The 24,815-nt window shown below is 40.3% G+C and overlaps 1 protein-coding gene across 2 annotated transcripts in view; it reads right to left on the reverse strand.

Annotated features, from left to right (window-relative positions):
• The window catches only part of SPOCK1 (sparc/osteonectin, cwcv and kazal-like domains proteoglycan (testican) 1), a 275,034-nt gene that overhangs the window by 59,153 nt on the left and 191,066 nt on the right, over positions 1–24,815 (reverse strand). For both annotated transcript variants that reach the window (XM_017827978.1, XM_017827976.1), the window contains one exon: positions 4,184–4,298. In XM_017827978.1, coding sequence (XP_017683467.1) covers positions 4,184–4,298 — 115 coding nt within the window. The remainder of the gene's footprint in view (positions 1–4,183; positions 4,299–24,815) is intronic.

The following is a 24,815-nucleotide window of genomic DNA, read 5'->3' on the forward strand; positions in this document are numbered from 1 at the left end:
TAAATGCTACAATTTATACCCTAAACAAGGTAGATTCTTGGTCAAGCTTGCCAAGACCTATCCCTGTAACTTAAAAACGTGTCCCTTGGTTCCCTTTGGAAATTTAAACAACGCTCAGTATATTTGAATACATTTGCTTCTGCCTATTGACCTTACATTCCCCTTATCAAGATAACAGAATTTCCTTAGAAGTTGCCTCGGGCATTTCTGCAAGGTCAAAAGCACACAATGCACAGACAGGGATAAACCTACTTTGAATTACTGCATCCATTCATGCTCCAGTGGCTCTGCAACCCTGATGGCAACAAACCGAGTCTGTGTTGGGAGCACAGCACTTAACTTAGAAAATACAGGAGGGCACGGTCAAGAAGGAGCCCTGACATGCTGTTAAACATTTACCATCCTGCCTGAGCACCTGCAGCACTAACACACAACAGACAGGACTCACAGAGCTGTGGGGGAAGTTGGCAGAACCACAGTACTGCAACCACAAATTCACATTTGCCACGAGGACCCAGCCAGTGCACAGTGTTGGCTTTTTGATAGAGTGAACAGCACATTCAGGGGAAAAAATCTCTCCTTCTGTTAGTAGGTTCTGAAGAACTGAAACTGGGTGTTTCTCATCTGAAGTCCTTTATTTATGGTGGGGTTTTAGAAGATGTATCTGGTCTCAAAAAGTTATGCTTGATGAGGACTCTAGTTAATATTGAAGAGGTACCTGAAGACACCAGCAGACAAGATTCTGTGTCTTAAATGATTTCTGTCACTTACATTCTACACAGACTCAGTTTCTAGTCCTTTTTTTTTGTTGTTGTTGTTGAAACTACAGCCTTATTAATTTTTTAGTATTAAATAATAGGTCACAAACACTCTGGAAGGGCAAGTAACCTCAGGGCAGATTGCAGCTCAACCTTTGGGTAGCAGACTTGAAAATCTGCAGCTCTCATGGAAGCTTACTGCAGAGCTGGGGTACTGCTGTGAGTTATGAAGCATATCAAATGTTTTGATAAATCAAAGGAATCTAAATGGCCTAAAAAAGGAAAGAGTAAAAGTATTAGGCTCATCTTCTTTTCCAAAATCTTCCATTAGTACCCTCACAGAGACCTGTTTTCTACCTCTGAGACTCCATTTCAAAATTCCACTTAAGAAAATGAAGAACATGATCCTGCCATCTCTTCGAAGATTTAACTTTATGGTAGAAAGATTTTATTGTTGTTATTTGCCATTAAAGGTAATAATTCTGGTGCAGTTTTCTTTTGCTAGCATTTGCGTTATTCTATTAATGTCTCCACAGTTGCAGTTGGCACTATCAAAGGAATTCCAATTTTTAACATGATTTTCATCCTCAAGGCAGGGATGTTTTCTGGGGAGCCCAGGGAGGAGGAAGGAATACGACTCAGACACTGCAGTCAGTAGTTGTTACCCCTGAGCACACACACTTGGGCTGCTTCTCTTTGATGCTGCCGCCAATTTTATTCACAAGCGTATTAAAAAAAAAAGGTCATGACATTTAGAATTGCAGCACTCTGGGAATTAAATGTTCCTTTAAATTTTTAATTTCTGGAAGGAATTTATCAGGGAATAATATTTGAATATGATTGAAGGAATGTGTAAAGATTAATGCAAACTGTCTTCGAATTGGACGTTCACAACCACATATGTTTAACCTTGTTGTATAATAGGCATAAAAAAAAGTTGATGTGTGAGCTCTAAGATTTCCATTTTGCTGGAAGCATTTACACTGTTATTCTCTTTAGTATTTTTCCACTGACATGTCTGTATAAGGCATGAGGTTTAGCTCTCTATCTTTTTTTACTTAACATTACACTTCACAAACCTGGCAACTAAATAAGGAGCAGAAACCAAGTCCAAGAGTGTGCACAGTTCTTTCATATGAATTCTTATATAAGAAATCAAAGTACTGATTTTTAGGTTAAGTCAGCCATATTAATGATACTATTGTACTAGATAAGGAAAACAAAATGATTTTGTGTGAAGACTAGAGATAACACTAAGGTAACAAGTAACAAACTCCGAATAATTCAGTTTGAGACTCCATTTACACTCAGTGGGTCAACTGAAGAGACAACATCTGAAGAAAGGAAACTGAGGAAGTTAAAGGAAGTCTTTAACTAGAACATCATTGGCACATTCAAAGAACAAGTAGAAAAGCAAGTTATAAAGCCCCTTTGCTATTGATTATTTGATTTTCAAGACCAAATCCTTTCATGGACACTTCAGCACCTAAAAATAATAATGATATCCTTGTCACCAGGGCAATGTCAGGAGCACTGCTGGCTCAAGTTTGGCCTCTTGAAAAAGCCTTCAGGAAAGTTGCTCTGCAGATCACTCAATTCATTAAATTAATGCTTTGTTGGCTGGAGTTAAAGTTTTGAGTCAAGCAAAACAAAAGCCCGGGTTTCAGAATACATATACCCTGTCAAATTGCATTTATCAAGATAAGGGTTATTAGAATCTTTTTTCTCTTGTGTGAATGAAATTGTAAGCCTAAAATGTCACTGAAGATTTATTAATCTGATACTCTTTCTGATAAGGGCAAAGGAATAGAAAGGGCAAAGAAAAAGAAATATTTCTTGTAGGCTGATAAAGGCTACAAGAAATAGAAAATATGAATAAGGCAATTTATCAGTGGGCACACTGTAACCAGAAGATTCAAGCCACATAAAGCACTACTCCAGTTCTATATTGATTTCAGAACATTGCCATCTACAATACCTCGTTGAAGTTTGAAAGCTGGGCAGAAAAACGCCTGCAGTTTTCAAAAAATGAAATAAACCTGGATTTTCAAAATACAGGCTGGAGAAACACTTGTTCCAGAAAGCAGATGGAGGCCTAATGTGAAAACTGGTGCTGTGCTAGAGGATATGGTGTGTGGAGGGAGAACCAGCAGCAGGAGCATCAGTGTTTCCAGCTGAAGCGACAGGGCCTGAACCAACCAGCAGAAATGTTGTTTAAACTTTTCCCCCTGTTTCTGTGCCTGCTGCTGTCAGAACGTGTCCACAGTGGGCAGGAGAAAAAGTGAAGAGAGGTTCCTGGATATCTGGTGTCAAACAGACCGTTGTTAAAGCTTCGTGTGTTTTATACTCAGTGTGATGTACAAGACAAACACATTTCGCTGCTTAACATGACAGAGCAAACCCTGTGTAAGTCACCACTTTGGCTTTGTGAGCTGCTGATACAGGAGCCCAGCAGTGAGTTAACCCTCTCAGTGCTCCTGAGAGAGTGGAGACTTAAAACCAGGCTTAAAAGCAGGCTGATACTCACTTTTCCACAAGATGCTCTCACCAGAACATCTGCACTCACACCAGAAAACCACAGCTGCAGGTAACAACTTTTTCCTTTTTATTGGTTTTTCCTCATAGCAGGGAGGAATCTCTCAGACAGAACTTGGCCATGACACTTCCCCTCCTGCTGCTGGACTTCTGCTTTTAGTCAGTCTCTTCTGCAACAGCTAATTCCCTTTGGAAGAGATCACTCTGAGACAGGTTGTACCTGCTTCCTTGGAAAAGACCCGGGGGAGCGAATTATCTCCCCAGGCTTTCAGACCTGCACAGGGAACTCAGCAGAGAGAAAATGGCCCTTTGTGCTGAGGCTCCAACCTTCACCTTTATAGAGCATCATTTCAAATGACTTTGTTACTGAAACAATCTCATACATAAGCACAGACACAGATATCTCTAATGTGCCTTCTAATCATAACATTAATAAAATAAAGGTTAAAATGATAATTCAGATCCCATGTAATACATACTTTAAATTGTGACTTTAAATGACTTGTTGGTTAACACACAGGCTACTGATGTTCTTTTACCTCACAAAATAACGAACCATCAAGTAGTATTATTTTCTATCTTATTTTGTGATTCTTCAATATTTTCCTTCAAAAGTATTTTCACTAAAAAATGAGACTCATCAGCCAGAACTCAATTTTCCTATGAGACTCTATCAAGTGGGTGTTAGTTTTGCAGCAGTTAATGTGTTTGAAAGCACTGTTTAGAAAATGATTAGTTGTACCTTACCTTTTTCTCAGAAAGTGTTACACATGTAAAAAAACCCAAACAACTAGTTAAAAAAAGTCTTTCTTACATTTTTCTAAGAACATAGCAGGAACCAAATAATCTGCCATAATTTCATCCATAATTTCATTAGCAGCTCAACTTACCAGTCTTCTCCACCTTGTGTTTTGAGCTTTCAGGTCCTGGAAGGCAGGGGCAGGGCCCTTCACATCGAGCTGTGATGGTTTTGCCAGAGGTACAGGCGTGAAACTCCAACTTGCACTAGAATAATCAAAAAAAAAAAAAAAAAAGAATACTTTTTGAATTAGGACAAGATATAAAAGCAGCAGCAGCTGTGGATTAAATGAGAAATTGCATTATCAGTAATGGCATGGGATTGATTGTAAAACTTCAGTTTCTGTTGCAAATGCCATTGTTTTTATTATTACAGATAACAACAACAGCTACTGCCTATGCAGAGTTTTGCACAGCACTTCTACACGTGCCTCATAAGGGGTTGTTATCACTCCCTAGCATCTGCAGCATAGAAAGTTGAAACAATTTCTTCCAGATCCCCTAAGAGATGGGTGGTAAAGCTGAGGAGAAAATACAGACCTCCAGAATCCCAAGTGTTTCCTATGCTGCACCATGGTGTGAAATCATGCCCTCTGCTGCCACCACTGATTTATTCCTTTGGTCTTTTGAGGAGCTGGGAGCTCTCAACTTCCACTGCAAGCAATGGACTTGGTCTGAATAACACCCACAAAGAGATCCCAGCCCTCAAAATAGAGAGAACTGAAGGAAAGCAGCTCATCAGCTGATGAGACTGGTCCTTCAGGGTGTCAGCTTCTCTGAACAAGGAGGAAATTTTAAATGACTGCTACAAATGGCTACAGATTACCTTAAGAGTTACCAGGACCCTTCCTAAAAATAGCCATCCATCTGCAACCAACCCCAGAAATACAACAAAATTGTAGAACTGAAGAGTGAAGATTAAACCACGAGTAGTACAGTGTAATTCTTTGTATCTGCATATTGTTACTTAGAATCATTACTCCTGAATTCAGTTCCATTTTTCACCTTCTTCAAGCACTCCTTTTACCGGGTCAGAATCTGAGGGCTTTTAATGCACAGGGGAGTGTTCCTGTGGATCCCAGGCTGATGTTCCTCCCCACAGGGAATGCCTCCCATCAGGGAAAATGGGAATGCTGGGCTATAAAATCCCTTTGATAAGTCTGAGTTCTATTATGGATTGATTCTATGATTCATCTAAAAGCAGGCCAACGCATCCACACAGTGTGACACGGTGAGTTTTGACTCATGCAGCTCTTCTGGAGGCTGAAGGACACACATCCTGAGACCATGGCATGGCTACAGAAGATGCAGGGGGCAACCAGAGCTCACTGAGCAGCAGCCACTGCTGAAAACCACAGCATCACCCTCTGTTATTTCAGTAAAGTGGAGGCCAAGAGAACAGAGCAGGACATTTTTACAAGATAAACACCTCCTGCTTTGAAAGTACTGCAAATATCTCGGCTTTGCCTCTGTTTGTTTTTTGTTAGAAGGGCTCATCTGTGCCCAAGCTTTAATCTGGCAGCAGGAGACCATTATCCTGTGCCTACATCCCATCCTGTTGACATTATCTCCCAGCCATTCTCAGCTTCAATGCACTGAGGTGATTCTGTGCTCTCTCTGATGTTCTGCCCTTCTGATTTAGGAAATGCATGGCCACACACAGACGTGTGCAAGCTTAACCTGCATTTTACACCAAGTTCTTGCAAGGCTGAAGGGAACATATTTACTTATTTGTCATCTGTTTGCTCCACAAATACACTTTGCACAGAGCACAAAGGCAAGAGAAAGCACATCAGAAGGAAAGGAGAACACTCCCCGAGTGCAGTCCTGAAGGCAACAACTTTGCAGCATATTCTGATAGTCAATGAGAGCACGGGCATAAATCTTCTTCCTGCAGCTGGAGTTGATCATTTAATCCCTTACAGAACATCAATTACTTACATATTTTATTATGCATAATAAATGTAAATTATGTATCTAAGCATTGGAAATTATACTTCAAATACCACCTTTAAGATGGCACAGCCTGTTTCAAGCCCGTTATTATGTGTGGTTAAGAAAGAAAGAGTTTTATACTTAGAAACAGCAAGGCAAGTTTTTCCTCAGCTTTCCATATATGATTGATAAAAATGACAACCAAAAAGGTAAAAATAAACCAAAAAAAGGAACTGCTTAAAAGGGCTCTATTAACTGAGGGCAAGGAGAAGAGCTAAATTTGAAGACTGCAATGGTACAGTCACATATGAATAAGTGTACACAGGTGATTAACCACATCACATTCCCACCACACTTGTTTGAGATGTTTGATGTTGGGGGTTGAAGATTAATTTTAAATACAAAGAAAATTTTAAATAATAAATTAGGATAACACTGATTATTTTTCAACACCCAATGACTGTATATAACTGTTTATTCCTTCCCTTATGAAAAACATGGAGGTACTTACTTTCCATGGGATGGTGTGCTTACTCACTGTAATAACCTACATGAGTAGCTCAGCTTTGGATTTAATGACATTGCCTAAGTGATGTTCAGAGGCAGAGAGGCCACAGAGATGTCTTGTGGAGCAATAATGACATTTTTTGGAGTATTCTGCCACTGGATCTACACTCTACAAGGAGCCTGCTGGCTTTCTCCAGACCATGGACAATAAAGTGATACACAACACATGGACAAAGAGTAAATGAAGGAACGATCCAAACTATCAGCCTTTCACACCAAAGGGACATTACATATTTCACAGACAGGAGTCACAAAGCCTCTTGCAGTGATTGTACACAGGACTCACTGGGAGCTGCCCAGTTTTGGGCTGGTCCCTCTGATTTCAGGGATTGCTGGTAGGATTGGATGTGCCTTGTGCTGAGCTGCTCTAGTAGAGCTCCCTGGGTCTTTGCAAGCTTTGTATTTGTCTGCTGCCTCCCCAGTGTGTGAACTGCATTTGTTTACTCTGAACCCCAAGGCCCACATAAACATCTCCAAACTATTTTACTGCAAATGGAAAAGTAGCTCTGTTATTTGTTGCTAAATGTATATGGAGATCAATAAAATATATGAGGGGAGAAATGGTTGAACATATTCATGGAAAATTCATAAATTAATTTATTCAACTAAGATGGGGGAAATTACTGCAGAGTGTGTTTTGGTTAAAGTGTTCCCCTGAGAATCCACTACTCGTATAATGATTCCCTCTTTATTGTCAGTGAATCTACAGCAATGTGTTTTGCATAAGCATTCACATTTGAGGGAGAAAGGAAATAGCTACATAAAATTTATTCCCAGCTATTTTATTCTTGTCTGTTAGTCTCCAGCCTGCAGTCCCTGCTAGAGGAGAATCTAGATATTTTTTTAATGATGTAATAAAACAGTGAATCTCTGCCTTTATACTGGCTTTCAGCATTTGGCAGCCAGGTTTAGATCTAACCTGCAGGTAATATTGTTGAATAAGGTGCTGTGATCTTTCATGTAAGGGTGTCTATTCGGCTGGGGAATGTTTTTGTGGACAGGTTTGTTCAGCCCAGTACATTAATGCCTTGAAGAGCTTTGCATCCTGACACAGAGAACTCATGTATTTGCCTAAAATGCAGCCAAGTACAGCAGCATGTCCTGGCCCTGACAGCACCTTTCACTGACAACAGGATACCCTGAGCTGGAAGTGACTCACAAGGATCAGCTCCTGATTGATTCATGATTCAAAATTCTACAGTTGAAAATTTCTTGTAGTTGCACCAATTGGGGAGAAAGTGTTAAGTTTCAAACTTCTTGTGCTTCTGTCATTAACTGAATGTGAATTAAACAGGGGAGGACATGGGAATTAGCAGACAATACACTTGGCAAAGATAAATATGAAGTCTCTTTTGAGAAAGAATGAAATTTTAAATGGGAGGTTAAATTTTATAGTGTACTAATTAAAATGTATGTTAAAGCCCTGAAATATTATATCATATTAATAGCAGTGGCTCTAAACCTCTGTTGTTGAACAGTGCTCTTGCCTGGAGGACACTGCATTTTTAGCACCCTACAGCTTTTTATGTTTTCACCAAGGAAGATTTCAGGGCAGTGTTTGTTTTATGGTGCATCTTTTGTTCACTCACAATATGTCTCTTCCAAACTACACATACAAATAACAAAAGCTCATTATTTTCCACCTTATCTTTTACCCAGTACCTGCCACAGGCAGAAGCTCAAACTTCCTGAAATTACAGCATGTATATATTTTTAGTCCAGAGTTTCTTGATATCAGTAGCTTTTTTGTACCTATCTGTCCTAGCAGATAATTAGAATCCATTGGAATTCAGACACCCCTTTGAGAGGGGCTCTTTGTTTACAAGCTTTAGAGCAGTGCTTGCCACTGCTTCCATAGCAAGGATTCTTATCACTATTTTCTTTATAAGCTGCTTCTTCCAGTTTTCATCAGATGGGAAAAAAAACAACAAACAACAACCACCATATCTGGAACACATTCAGACCAAGTGTGGATTTTTTTAAGTTGTCACAATAAAAGGAAAAGTTCAGTATCTTTTCTCCAAATCCCAAAAGAAATGTCATATGGTGCACTCCCATTGCACCCTGCTGGACACACACACAAAGCTTTAATGGGGATTCTCCAAACTTTTCAGGCTCTTAAAACCTGAAATCCGGAAAACAGTTTATTCCACCACTGGTATGCATGCATGCAAAAAAAAAAAATTTAAAAAAAATCATCTGTTTTCTATTAGAACAGCTACAAGGAGAGCATACAGCACTTAATCTTTGCAATAAAAGCTGTACATAGATAACTTAAAATCCTTGAGCTCTAATTAGGAGCTTTGTTCTCCTTCTGAGAATACAGAGCTGCTGCTGATATTAATAGGAGTTATGCATGCATACCAGTGGTGGAATAAACTCTAATTAACACAACCAATCTATTGTGTAAATACAGATTGAGACCTTTTTAAAATGTGTGCTAGCTCTGGCTTTGAAGCAGATGTTATAGCTGATGGGCTCAGAAATTCCCCTTTCTGCAAGGAATGACATGAAGGACCTTGTCATGTCTCAGGTAAACAACAAATATTTGAGAAGGTCTCATTGCAAACCGAGCTGACAGGCTGGTGGTTCATAATCGAGAAAAAAAAGAGCAGCTTCCAGGTGGAGGGGCAGGAGGAGAGAGAGCCAGGTTGCGAGGCACTGATATTAAATAGGCTGAACAGATTTATGCAGCCAAATGCAGTGACACCAAAAGGTCTCACACAGCGAAGCTCCAAGGACCAGAAATTGCTCCCCACTGCCCAGCTCTGCCCTCTGCAGTCCTGCAGCTCTAATGAGGGAGGGCTGGAAGACTTTGCCCTCGGGGTAAAATCACCCCAGAACAGAAGGGAAGTGTGAGACCCAGGAAACCTTTAAATATCAGGATAAATCAGCACGTCAGTAACGTTGCCAACTGCAGGTGCTCCAAGCACACTGCTCGGGTGCTTAAAATGAGGACTGTCAATTTTAAGACTTTAAAATTTAACACAATTTTTTAAAAATTTAATTTAAAAAATTTCAGCTGCATTTTTTGTTAGATCCCAACCATATCTAGTCAGTCATTTAAATGTTTTTGACTATTACAGCATAAGTTTAAACAACCAACAACCAATTACCATCTCCAGAGCAACTGGAAAACCAGGAGGTTCATCTTCTAAGAAGAAATAATCAATTCCTGGGCTTCAGAAAACAACAGGCTGAGTTGCAAGAGGCAGCAACCATGCAATTCAGGATGGCATTAATTGCATATTAGTGGCTCTGCATTATAATTAGAACTGTGCACACCTCCCTAAAATTAGGCTTCAACTTCTCAGCAGAACAGAAGGGGCTCCTTCTTTTCATCAGGCAAAGAGTTGTTTTAGAAAACAGAGAGCCTGATTGCTCAGTAGAGGGTCAGCTCTGCCCCAAAGCACAGTCCAGGAGTTTATAAACAAATAAATACTTCATAAGACAAATATTTAAGACTTCATAAATAAATAAACAAAAACAGTTTCCCAAACTAGCCGACAGTTGCAGAGTTAGGAGGGTGATTGCTTGTAGGCACCTTGAGCCATCTCAGGGTTTGAGTGGCAGGGCTGCAAACCAAGCAAATTATCGTGTACTTGTGCTGCTCCAAACTGCCCTCACAGACAGAGCAGAATCAGCTCATTTGGGGATTTTGGGACGGACAAAATTCTGTTTTCATACAAACCAAACCGCCCCGAGAAACAAGTGGCAACCAGCTCAATGTGAAGCAGGAAATTAAAAAAAAAAAACCCAAAACATTTAATTGCATGAGCTGGATGATATGGCATATAAGGACACTACACTGGGTAGGGAGGTGGAGGATATTCAAGGGACCATTTACTAATGCAATGTGACAACGAAAACAAATGGTTCCCATTCTATGAGCAAACAAGAAAAGAGTTTCAGGCACCAAAATCTAGTGTGTCATACAGAAACTGAATTTGTGTTTGCAAGTCATTTCCATGCCAGTTCTGGAAACACCCAGGCCCAGGTTTGTGTGGGGTCATAGCTCAGCTGGTTTATCATCTTGTAAGAAATTCAGGTCCTCACTGAACCTGACAGGTCTGCAACTTGACACAGAAGAGCCAATTCATAAGTTGAAACATTTGTGCAATGCCGATTTCAACTTCTCTTTCACTGGCTGATGAGACTAAGAGGAGTTAAACGGGAAATTAAAACAGGTTTTAGTTGGGAATATTTGCAGGATCGGTATCCAATTGCAAATGTAGGCAAGCAATGCTGGCTTATTAAAAAAGAAAAAAAAATATATACATATATATGTATATATATATAAGGCACTATATATATATAGTGCCTTATAACCCATATTCTATATTCACGCTCAAAAGCTTTTCCTATTGCTAAATGTTTACTCCCTTGCCTTCCTGCAGGATTTGCATGACAGCTCACTCATGATGACCATTTTCTACCTGCACACAGGAGTTTTTGCTTTCCAGTACACTAGTCTGCCACACCTCAAGACATGGACTTTAAAAATCACTTGCCTGCTGCATTTGTTTTCTTTCACTTCTAGATTCCTACTGTATTGCTTTTGTCTCTATGAAATCACTTCCTATCCCTAAATCTTCATAATTACGAGCTGAGAGTTCATGGCTAATAGCACTATTCAAAGTGGAACAAAGCTACTGTTTTTTGTTTTTGGTTTGTTTTTTTTTAATTTTTAATAGACCAAAGCCATCTTAGTTGAGAAGCAAAGAAAATCCCAGAAAAACAATTGGAGACTTGGAACGATCGATGCTGCTTAAAATGTATTTACCATGTAATTGAGATGCATTCTCATTCTGCAGCCATTTACTACTGATCACATGAGAATGATGATTTGTCACTTTTATTTGCTTCAAATTACTAAAGGCAATTTAATTTCTCTCTTGGAGACAACGCATCAGATAACATGAACATAATCAAGAGGTAACGATCTGAGGCTCTGTGCACACACAGATACTCCCTTTACCAGCTAAACAACATATGGCAGAGGGAAGACAACCCAAGACATTCAGATCCCCAAGCACAGGGTTTCCACCCAGTCAATAACATTTTAAGCAGAGCATGTGACTATCCCAGTCTGGATTTCAGCTGAGGCAATGCTCCATCTACACAGTCATTCCCACATCCATCTGCCCATACCTGGACAAAAAGCACCAGCTTTTTGTGACCACTATAAAGGGTAGGCATGTACCCTGCAGGTTTTTAGGGCAATTGGTATGATGGCAATATCCTGGCAGCCCAAAAATCTCTCAACCAACTCTCCCCATCAGTCAGTATCTGCAAGGTGCTTACTATTGTATTTGCAGTTACTTTGAGGTGTCTGATGCCTCTGACAGTTTACCAGGGATGGGATTGTGACCACTGTGGCTGTATGGGCTGAGAACAGCTCAACCCTCTCTCTGAGGTTTGTATGTTTACAAATCAAAGAAAAGTTGCTACTACATCCCTTTCACCCCTGGAAACACTGGTGAACCAGTCTGTTGAATTTGTTCTGTGCTGCCTATTCCTCCTTTAGCAACCCTGGCACAAATAAGAAGCAACACTAAAACTGGAGTGTCATGTTGCCCAGACAAGCTGTGGCTGCCCCATCCTTGTTCAAGACCAGGCTGGATGGTGCTCTGACCAAACTGGTCCAGTGAAAGGTGTCCCTGCCCACGGAGGAGGGGTTGGAATGAGATGTTCTCTAAATTCCCTTCCAACCTAAGCCATTTCATGATTCTATGTTCTTAAAACTCGCTGCATTTTTATTTCCAGAGTCAATAAAAAGCGGTGCTGGGGAACAGGACAGAGATACAGTTAAAAAGCACCCTGGCTTGTTTGACAACTTGGTGGTGTAGTAAGCAGCAATCTCATTAGTTTGCTTGTGCTACCAGTCATAGGCCAAACACACCATCAAGTCCTGGAGTCCCTCTGGAAAACTGGAAATGTGAGTTTTTCCAGCATGTGTGCTTGGTTTTCAAATGTATCATCATTTTCTAACCATTTGCATGTGAGAGGTGAAGGTCAGTCTGACTTTTTCGGTTCCCAAATAGCAACTTCCCTGATTAATAAACATCAGGAGGCCAATCCTCTTCTCCAGAATAGTTATCCCATCCTTTCTCATCACATCTATTAATTAGTTCACAATAGGTTTGCCCAGATTTTACTGACCACGTTGTGGTCCCAGCAGTCTTCATTCCTCATGATTGATGTATGAAATGTATCAAGCAAACTTTCAGATCTCAGGGAGAGTTTTTCTCTGTTGTTTACAGACAGAGCAACTCTGAAGTGTAAGTACAATTATAAAACACACAGCATCCTGCAGGGCCACAGCTCTGGCTGCTTTCAGAACAGCAACAAGATTGAAGTGCTAAGAATGCCAGCTTTTTTTTTTTTTTTTAATTGAGTTCTCAGAATTTCTATTTTGTGAAGAATAAATCAAAACAAAAGCCAAGCTGAAGCCTCGATGCTAAGAAGCCTGAAACAAAACATTTGACAGTTACCAGCAAAGAAGCTTTAGGAATGTCTTTTGGAGCATAGCAACCAAGGGAGGGTAAGCAGGCTAAAGCTTTGAAGTCTCTGATTTCTAAAGAAGACAATAGAAGCAACAAGAAATTTAAAAAAAAATAAAAAAAAGGGAAAAACTCAAACCCCAGGCCTAGTTCAATGCTGAATGGACTGGCTGTGAAAGACACCCATACAAAGAAAGGAGAATTAGTCTGTTTGCTCAGAAATCAAGTAAGCACAGCTAATCCTTTTGCAGAGTTATCCTGTTTTGGCCTTTAATAAATCTGCTTCAAATTAAAGATGTACCCAGGCCAAGAAACACCTCCTTTGATGTTTTAAATGGCTCAAACAAGCTGTTTGTTTGAAAAAGCTCAAAATATGAATTCTGAAAAAAAAAGAAAAAACAAATCCTTCTTCTGTGCCAAGGGGGTGGCACCTCGCAGGAAGGTCAGAGCATTTAAGGTAACAACTGTCAAGCACCTCAAGAATTGGTGCATCTTGTGCCCATGCATTACTGGAAAAGATCCTGAAAAACAAGTCTCTTACAAAGTTAGTTGCCCAAAAGCAGCTGATCCCCTTGTTTTACAACCATTGCATTACATCATTAAGATACTGGAATAAGGAATTTTACATTTGAACTGAATGCAGGCAGGCAGCTTGGAGCAAGGTAACTAAATTACTGCAAATGATATTTGTATTAAGGCTTGTATAATTAGCTGTGAGTTGGCATAATAAACTCTACAATTTTCTTGTTTCCTCTTCCCATCAAGAACACAACTTTCAATGCTTGAATTGTATCAGACAATTCATGATGTAAACAACTGAGTTTTCTCCTATTTTAACCTTGGCTGCAGAAGGAAGGACTTTAAAAGGAATACTAGCTTTACATACAAAATGTACAACAGGCCAGCTGAACTCCCAACAAGAGTAATCAGGTTGTCCTCAGTGCAGGAGTGGATATAATTGATGGGTTTTTAAGTTCCGACCGTCACATGCCAATTTGTTTGATTTGGCAGCCACAACTGTGATTCTAATCAAGTTAGAAAGGCAGCCCTGTGATTACCATCATCAAGATTGGTAGCTTTCCCAAAAGGAACCAATACTGTGTTTGCAATCCTGACTGATTGCTGACTTCCCTTCAAAGGGTGTGTTTTTGCTCAGAAGCATCCACAGCACAGGGCAGATCTCCAGTCACAGACAGCTCAAGGACAGATAACTACTTAAACTTTGTTGCTTTATGCTTTGATCATCCTCTTCCATGGAAATTGTTGCAGCTTTAGAGGGAGGCATAAAAACTTCCTGGAATTTTCCATAAGCCAAATAAACATGCAGATTCTGCAGGTGTCAGGGTTAAGTGCAAGGGAGACAAATGTTCCACTGTCCTGTGCCCCTTCTCAGTCCTCTGAGGGACTGGACTGGCTAAACAGGGCCAGTGATGGGAGACAGTCACAGCCATAAACCTTCCACTCTCCTCAGGATGTGACCACGATATTTGCCTTCAACTCCACTGTTCCCTCTGTCACTCTCAGCCACGTGACCTTGATCCTACAGAACCTCAGCCAGGCAGATGCACAATTCTCCCTTCAAAGAAAGACCTGCCTCAAACACTTTTTGGCAAAATAATTCGGCCCAGTGGGCACCCACCTTGTAGATGCTGCTGCAGTGTGAACTGACAGAGTACTGAATACTCACTGTTTCATTCCCTGCAGAACAACTAAATCCCTCTGTTTAAGACAAGCCAAATTACAAAGTACTCTGGTTCCTTGTTTTCATCTCTGCATTATTTCCCTTCTTGATGCCTTCTGAATTCTCATTAACCTTTCTGTCAAGATTGCATTAAACATGCCCTGTTAATTCACCATGTTCTTTGAGAAGTCTGACATGGAGATGACAAATGCTTATCTAAAAAAAAAAAAACCAACAAAACTCTCTAGTTTAATGAAGTGCATAACAAGAAACACAAAATTCTAGTCTGCAACACAGGTTTTATTTCAGCTTTGCTACTTCAGTGAGTTCAGAATGTCTGAATAGCTTCAGCATCTGTCCTTAAGGGAGCAGAAGAAAAGGTCAGGGACTTTGAAGAAATCTTCAAGAACCTCCTCCAAAATCAAAGCATTTTTGTTATTCTAATATGATATTCTATGGCATACACATCTCCTAAATAAAAACCCTTTACAATTAACAGACACTACTCTTACCATAGGCCAGGGCACTAAATTTCTCCAAAAAGGTTTATAACTTTGTGGGTATTTCTAATGAGAAGTTGATGCAATCTTGGTGCAACACAAGGTAAGGAATAAACATTTGTATTCCAGTAGGTTTTGCAAGAGGAATATTGTATGTTCTGTAAACACATATTAATCCTTAAAAAAAATCCCAAAGCAGTTTAATTGACTAGTATGATTAACTGCCTGATGTACTACATCTATCCTATTAAGTATTTTTTGAAAAAATATTCAGTAAGACAATTATGCAATGAAATTACCATTTATGTGGCTCCTTTCATCCACAAAGGAGTCAAAATCCTATGTATTTATAAAGGTATAAATACAAACCACTGCTCAAGAGCAGCCAGTTCTGCAGCAGAAAATATCAAATGCTCTGCACCAGCATAACACAAAAGGAGAAGTGTTATTTAAATCCAGAGAGATGACAACACCCAATTAACCAGATAAGAGTACAAAACCTGCACTCAAATACAGGGTTTTCTTTCAGACTTTTGTTTCCCAGCTCCTAAAAATTCAGTCCTCTACCTAGTGACTTTAAGCCTCCTTAAAAACAGCTTTGCTTTTCTTACATACTTTGCTTGACCAGGAAAAACAGTTCACAGACCCTGTGTCAGATGCTCACAGACTCCTGTCAGAATCCACTGCTTGCTTAAAAATATAAATCAACACACATGGCAACATTTCCCCAGAAACTCATTGGTTCAAGCCCCCAAACTGGTTCTTGGCAAGTCTCACACTTGGACCTGGATTGACTGACCATGGCATTGAGTGGCACCAGGACTGGTAACAAAACTGTTGTCTCTTCGCAAAAGGAAACAAATTATTTCAAGCTGGAAAAGCCCATGAGGCATAAATTCTGTGAAATGCCCCCTAACGCTTACAGCTGAATTGCTACAGGATTATTAGAAAAGTAAAAGAATTTTTTCACTCCTTTCTGCCAGCAGTTGCACATAATGAGGCACAACAACTGGTCAAAATTCCTCAGGTTTTCTCCATTTAACACACCAACTTAAAATTCAACAAGTTTACAGTAAGAAAACATAAAGCAGAACTGCAGAATGTGTCATATGGTCTGAACATCAGCAAAATTACTAAATAGTGAGGCTAATATATTCCCAGTCTCCAGCTGCTCACTGAGCAGATGAAGTTTGTGGCATAAATCTTATTTGTCAGTATAAACTCATCAAGGAGGAGTGAAGCTTATTAACAAAACTTAGATGTTATCTCACAAAGAACTCTTAGACTTAAGAAGATTAAAAATCTTTTCCTGCCATGACATGTACAATGACCTCATAAATATTTGCAGACCCTCTGTCACTGGAAAATGCCATCTATTCCTGCTTCTGTGTAATATTACACAGTAAAACAGAACAAAACAGAATACAAGGACATTCCTGCTGGTTTACCATAGAAGGCTAAATAAAACTGCAGTTTGAAGTCATATTTACATGCTTCATAAGTCCACGAAAAATGTTTGGAGAAAGCATTTCTACTTTTCAAGGGGAGTCAGCCCATTAGGCCAAGATTTTTTTTCTAAAATATAAATAGCTCAAGAACCAAAAGATTTAGTTAGATAATAAATCAGTATTTTTCACATTGTATCAATCAGTCAGTTATATACCATTGATATTTGAACCACTTTAATCAGGGGTTTATCAGAGATTTATTTAAACTCCCTTTGAAAAAGCTATTTCCTAGAATAACAAACAGCAAAGCTCTCATGTCTAGTACTGTACATTTTGTTGACCAGTTCTTTTATTCATTAGTACATGCACTTATCCCCCATCCACAGGAATGTTCCATTTGTTCCAAATGCTCGAGCTCAAAGATGGTCACAGCTGGTTGTGATGCTCCAGACAAAACCTCCCTGTCCCCCCTCACAGGTCTGGGACATTCCTGCCTGTCCTTAAAAGAACTCAGAAATGACGTTTCTAAATGGCAATCCATCACCCATCCTGCAGACTGTGATAGTACTGTAAACTCCTACTGAAGCTTCACTAAATTTGAATCCAGACAACTGCTTTTTTGGTACCAGTTTCTTGAATGCTTCCATATCGAGCCTTGAAACCACTTCTTGCAACAGAAGAAAAGCTGTGTGTGCCTTCTGGCTCAGCACCTGAGCTGTCCAGAGGATGCCACCTCTGAAATGTAAGGGCTTGAGGCAGCTTTGCCCAAGTCCTGCTTTTACAACTGAAAGTCCCAGCACAGAATCAGCCCCTGCTCAGAGGAGAGGCTGGAAAATTGGGTCCTAGAGGCAGCACTGGCTGAGTACTGCCAATGCCTTGGACAGACACTCCAGCCTTGCCTTTCTCATCCCTTTGGGAAAGGGTCTAATCCCCTGAAGAACCACTAAAAGTGAGGTCAATCCAACTGATGACTATTGCAGTTCATTTGCCACAACTGATGCCCACAGTGACTGATAACAAGTGCACAAATGAGGTTTGATCTGCTCAACCTGCAGGCATTTAATGCCTTTAACAGACACTGAGCTGTCAGGCTGGGTATCTACACGACTGCCAAACTTCAGACTCATCCTCCTGGTCTCGAAGCCCTCCTTGTCTCTCCTTTGAGCTGGTGCAAGAAGGGCCAACTTCAGCATTTGAAGTGATATTTTTCTCTTGAGCATTATGGAGACTGAGTATTTTGACAGGTGAACATGGCTGAAGACAGAAGCATAAATTGACCTATTTTAGTTTTTCACAATCAATGGGGTGCACATATACACACACTAAAACATTAACTGTATTAAAATGTTGAAAATAATGTAAACTCTTTAATTGCCAGTATTTGGTACACTGGCTGAAGGGGTTATGAGAAGACTATCTGAAATAAAGAGTTACTGTGTTGCTTAAAAGCAATATATAATTAATGACTGTAGAGTTCATCTTTGTAGCACCCACTCCTTTGCCCTGGAGAGCCTGGTAGGGGTCTGAGCCCTCACTTCTATGGGGAAGCATTTAAAAATTAGTGAGTACTGGCCTCCATCCCTCAGGAAAGGCATCAGTCCCTTTTCATTCCAATCACAGCTTGAACAGCCAGATGGATAAAGCCTCATTGCCCTGACACATTCTCCTGGTGTCTCGGTTGTCTCAGCTCAGCAGGGAAGGTTCCCCTCATCAAGGTGCTGAGAAGGAGACACGATCAGGATCATTTGGTTTAAAAATGAGATGAGAGTGGGTGAACTGTGCTGTCAGAGTGATGCTGAGGGATGACAGCAGTGTGCAGAAGGCAACCACAGCCCTGTGCATGGGATGGCCAAGGAAATCCACCCCCTGAGCAATGCACAGGCTGAGGGCTGCAAGCTGAGGGACTGATTTGCACAACTCTCCAGGTAGAAAAAACATTTAATTTAAGAAAGTTTAGATTGTCACAATTGCCCATGACAAGAGTGCCTGTCTAGCAAAGCCTTGAGCCTGTGTTTTGGGCTAGAACTGTGCTCTAGTCAAGACCTTAAAAACATTCCCAATACAGGCTGTCACCGGCACTACATTTCCTTGTCACTCTCTACGTGTGACTGATTTGCCAAGATCAAGACTAAATTCATGATCAGCAGCAAGGGCACCCAACATGAATTATAAAACTGCCTTTCCTTCCTTGGCCTCTTAGAAAATGCTTTCCCTGCATTCATTGTTGCTTTTTATATCCTGTTTGTAATGGTCCATGACTGCTCGGCTCAGCCCACCATCTCCTCCCTGCTCCCAAAACCAAGATGATGCTCAGCAAGGAGGAGGCATTTGGCTATTAAATATAAGATCTGTATTATAAAGTGTACTGACAGCACAGCAAAGTGCCTTGTGCCCTGAGATGAAATGGAAATGGAGGTGGGGGTAGAAGTGGAGATGATTTTTTGAAGTTAATTTAGCACTGAGGAAGGTGGCTGGTTGCTTGGTGCAGCTCTGAGGAGGCTGGGGCAGTGCCTGGGCAGAGACCTCATCTGCAGAGACAGGAGAGCTCCCCATTGAAAATAAGGAGGGGAAAGAAAGCCCAAAAATCAAGGGGACCAGATGATTAGAGGAAAGGAGGAATAGGAAAAGATCTTTCCTTTCTCGTCGTCTTCCCAAAATCACAGATGCAGAGATGAAACTAAAGCCACTAAACAGACAAACCATGCATCCAGATGCACCTGCAAAGTCAGAGGATCAGCTTTTAAAATTTCTTACCATGGAGCTGAGCAGCAGCAGGGAAATGACTGTTCATACAGAGCAAACACAGGGCTTGGAGCATCAGGTATTGGGAAGTGGCCAACGATTTTCTCCCAAACCCAGGATACAGCCCAAAGCCAGAGTTGTAAAATGAGGGAGCCAGAGAAGAACAATGAAGAGGAAAACCCAGACAGTGCTCCCAGCTCTCACAGTGACAGATGATGTCTTGAGCCTATTAACAAAGCAATAAATCCCACAGAGGGATCTGCCACCCTTAAAGCACAGTGTATGCTTAGGCTTGAGAATTTTTGCCCAAGAAAAGAAAATCCTGGAGTTTCAGTGTCAGCTTACACCCCAGAATCTCTTCCAAAGGTATCTGAAAGTGGGTCACTCAATTTACTGGTGAACTGCAAGATATAATACTCAAGTTGCACAGTGTCTTCTCTGAAGAAGAATTAGATGGTAACATTTTAGATAGTGCTGAGCTGGGTTTCACTCACCACATCACTCTGGACACAACCACTGGGAATGAAGAGAGTTTTTGCCTAAGTCCTTTCACAGAAGTTTACAAGCTTCAGTGCAGTTATTTGAAAGTCACCAGGCTTACCCCAAACTTTCACATTCTGTGCTGTGTGTGGGCTCACTCTCCCACAGATGACATTGAAAAGTTTATGATACTGCATAAAAAAAACACTAATTAAAAAGGCTTCCCATTAAAGAAAATGGAAATCATGACAAAAACTAGATTTAAAGTAAATTTTAGTGATAAGGAGAAGAAAAACACCCCAATTTTGCAGTAACTGTCTACTTACAGAAAAGAAATGCTGTAAGTTAAAGTACTAAAAAACCAGAATGAATGAGAAGATTTAAGCTTGAAACACTAGGAAACTTGCTGACCATCATTCAAATATTGTGTTGCATCAGCCTGTGTGGTTGTTCCATAAGGGGATACTTGAAGAATTCTTCTCACGCGACTTTTCCAACCAACACAATCACAATTCTTTAGTCACAGATTAGCTTGGGTGTTGCTCAAAATTACCTCCTGCTGCTTTGCAGTTATGATTTAGGTCTGAAAACTGTTCTAATGTATGGAATCAACAAAGAGAAGAAAAGGAGCTGAAATTTAGATAATAATGCCAAATTTATCACCACAGAAGAAATATGATTCACACTCCCCTGTAAATCTACAATAGCTGCAATTCAGGAAGGAAGGGTGAAAAACTATCACCTTATCTAAAACCATGTATTATTCATATTTTATTATTGTAGCAATCAAACAAAGCTGACTAAAAGAACCTGACAAACTTCTTATCAAACTATATTTCACCATTTTTGAGCAAATCTGTGGCAAATTCCCTTGGGATCACAGCACTATCCTCATAGCAGTGCACTGGGCACTTTTGGAGTCTCAGTTTTGGGCCCCAGCCAGTGGCCTTTGTGCCCCTAAAATCCCGACCATCTTTCCTGCTAATTGCACAGAGCTAATTGAACAACAGCAAGAGAACAACTCTGGTTATTATGTTTTTTAGATGTTGTGAGCCTCTAGCACAGATGGGAGCTGTTTGCTGCAGATTATATTCAGATATGTCTTCTACCTAATCCTAAACTCCAGTTACAGCCATCAATTTATATATTATTCATTTTATTAATCTAATATTTATCTAATAATTCAATTCATTTGACAGCAAAAGCTATCTGTGTATGACCACATGAGGCTCACAACATTCTTGCTTCACAAATGCATCCGGAATTAATCTTTACCTGCCTTATTTCCTGTTTTCATTTCCCAAGGAACAGCTCCTTTTTCTTTTTATAGACTCTATATGGTCCTAAGAAATAGCAAAGTGAACACATAACAGTTAACTGCCCTCAACCTGCAGCTCATATCTTTTGGCAGCAGTAGGGACACTTAGAGCTGCAAGACCGGATTCAATACCCCCTGTAAGTAAAATTACAGCTGAAAAGAAAGTACACAAACAGCTCTGAAGACTGAAGTGTCCCCACCTGACCCCTGTGTTACACACCAGCATCTACACAATAGCTTCAGCAAAAGCACTGATATCCTTTCAAAACTGAACAAAACTTGCATGTGAAGACCCAAAATGTTGGTTGTGCCTTCCCCTGGGGATGGGTGCAGAGCCCCACCCCACCTCTGATGCCAAGATGAAATGGGAATTCCAGGTGAGCTGCCTTAGGGTAAGCAAAATGTATCTCAAAATGCACGTCAGAGGGCCTGCAGGTGATGTCACTGAGTCTGGAATTACAGGATCAGGCACATCACATAAGTGTTCAAACTAAATGCAACAAGATTTAGAACATGCTTTTAGGTTTAAGGAAAAATGCAGTCTTTAAATTAGTGCTCTAGGATTTACTGGCTTAAAAGGAAAGACCTTAAGGCCTCCCATCAAAGAGTTATATAACTCAAAAGGGTTTTCCTTGCTCAGTGTTGCTTGTGCAAGATAATTTAAGCAATAAAACATGCTTCTGGCACTAACCCTCCTGTACAGGCTCTGATGGCAGACCTCAGATTTGAAAATAGAGGTCTCCATACAGGCTGGCACTCCTCTCCCATCTCCCTACAGGGGCTTTGGCTGGTTATTTCTACTGTCTATTCATTTTTTTTTTTCAACTGAAAGATTTTTGTTACCAACCTCAGCAGAATTTGGTCACGATGTGCATCTAATGGTCCCAGGTTCAGGGTCCAGCTCAAACCAGACTAAACTCCAGCCTAGCACAGCACATCAACTGAGCCAGCCTCTCATTTCAGCCTCCCTGCAATTTAAATTGGCTACATCTGATCTGTAAATGGCCTCAATCTTCAAGCTTCACACTGTATGTTACAGCATTTAGCTCCCTGGGTGGCACGTGCCCCTGACAAATCTCTCCTGAGAATGTTAAACACAGACTTTAAAACTGGAATTTCTAGCAAGTAGCTTTTCCTTTGTGTGAAAGGCAAGGGCAGCCTGAAATTACTTGAAATTCTGAAGTTAAGAGGAAAAAAAGTCCATTAACAAGTGGAAGCCTTTATCTATAGGAGGCTTTTAGAATTTTATCTAATCTAATTGGTGTTTAATAAGACAGGTTTTTTCAAACAGTGCATCCACAACCCCCGGTAAGAACCCCTGTGAATGAAGTTAATTATTTTGTACTTTCTGCAGATTTCAATTTTATATCTTTAGATATTCTGCTTGAAATGTGTAGATAGTCCTGGTGTTGCTTTTGCCCAGTAATGATGTCACTTCCACAGATAATTAATCCCATTGATTAATTCGATTTGTTGCTCTTAGAGGGGCAGCTAAAAGAAGTAATAACAATTTATGCCATTTTTATTTGTGATCTTCCATTTGCAACTCTAATAGAGCCAGGTCAAAAATCAAAAAAAGTTGTCCACAAAAGCCAAGAACTTGCTGTTGATTATGACCTGGCTCAAGAAGTCTTACAAGTTGCTGTTTATGCACTGAATCTTACCCAAAGGGTAGAAGTGCAGTATACCTAATGTCACATCAAAACATGACTAAAGGTTGGGGGACTCCATTGGTTTGACAGGCAAAATAAGTGATTATACACTTACTTGAGGTTTAAACCATTCAGGGACACAGGCAGTTTTAACATTTTCTTTCAATATTCTATTTATTTCACTGGGGGTTCATCTCACTCCCATTGGCTATAAATATGTAAAGATCACCTCCATCTTTGGATATACCCTCCCACCAAAGCACTTGGCACCTGCACCCACTCCAATTCAACAGAAACAGGTTTTTACAGACATTGTGCTGTGTCATCCTAAGCCAGGGAGGTGTGAGAAAGCTGTGAGAAAGAGGTGCTTTATCATGTGTGGGAGAAGGACAGCTACTGACTAAAAAAAGCCAGATTCCACCCCTCCAGTTAGCTGGGACTAATCTAACACTGCAGTTAGCCCAGCTAGAGCACAGAAAATAAAAAAAACAAAAGGTTCACTGGAAGCCAAACAGTACATGGTGGCAGCAAAATGCATTACATGAAGTGATTACATGTCTGCACAGAGAAATTCTATGTCTCTACACAAAATATTAAGACTGCAGGCCAATTTGCAAGAGCCATGTGGTGCACAGCTGCAGACAGACATGCCAGAATAGGATGAGAATATTTCCCCTGCTGATTGAGCCCCATCAGCAGCTTCAGTTCACCCCCAAGAGCTCGAGGGGTGGATATAATCAACAGGAGACACAACCCAACAGGGAGGATTTGAGCTGTGCCATGTTCTGCCCCAGGACATGAGAACTATTTGCAGAGGTCCTGCAGGGTGAACTCTGCCAGGCTGAGCAGAACCCCACATTAGAGCTGCATCCTACAAACATTTTCCTGTCTTTTTTTTTCCTTACACAGGAATTGGAAAAGACAGCTTGAATAACAGTGTCATCTCCCCTCTGAGAGTCCCTGCCTTTCTATTAATAATTTCTTACATTTTTGAGCTCATTCTCATCACGCAATGCAAATGAACACAGTCCACAACCATCCCCGTTCAACCACTGAAGTTTTTAAAGGCTCTTTACTCTGCCTGTGTTACCTGAAGAAACTTTTCTTTAAAAGACATTTTGGTCCTCACTCTCCCTCATATCACTCACTTTTAAAAACTTGGATTTTTTTTTTTACCTGACAATGCAGGTTACCAAGAGCCTTTTGATATGTCAGCTCTATCAATCTGCAGAAATTCATACAGAGATCTCATAGTCAGCACTACTGAAATCTAAACTAGGAAAGTTCCCTTTCTCCTTTATTTTCCTACCTTTTCATTAAGCTCTGCTGCAACAAGAAGTGAGTACAGCCAGCTAGACCCAAAGTGACCCACTTCACATTCTTTTCTCAATTTGAAAAGATGACAACAGTGAAGGCAAAACTTGCATTAAATATCTGCCACTGTCATATACATTGAACAAAACATACACCTTTTTCTCCTGGGGAAAAAAAGTAAATGCATATTTGCTTTTATTAGGATTACATTGCAGCAAACTAGAAGGATCACAGTCAAAGCTACATGATTCTTTCTCCTGACATACTTATTTCTATACATAACACATTCAAATGGGTAAAATAAGAGTATACATCATTGGAGAACAGTCCAAAGTATATGGAAACAAAAATTAACAGGTATAACTACAGGTATTTTAAACTTCTTTGCTCTCCTCTATTTGTGATGAAAACTGAAGGGAATGCAACTAAGTGAGCTCTCTGTTTCTGTTTTCTGTAGCATTATCTCTGGCAAGAAAACCCTCAGTGAATCAAAAAACTCCACTTGTATCCCCTAATTGCCAGTGACTGGGCACAGGCCCAGTTTGTTTGAGGTTTTCTGCAAACAGCAAAACAAAGTCCAATTT

Source organism: Lepidothrix coronata, unplaced genomic scaffold, assembly GCF_001604755.1.
Source record: "Lepidothrix coronata isolate B3197 unplaced genomic scaffold, Lepidothrix_coronata-1.0 Scaffold144, whole genome shotgun sequence".
Lineage (NCBI taxonomy): Eukaryota > Metazoa > Chordata > Aves > Passeriformes > Pipridae > Lepidothrix > Lepidothrix coronata.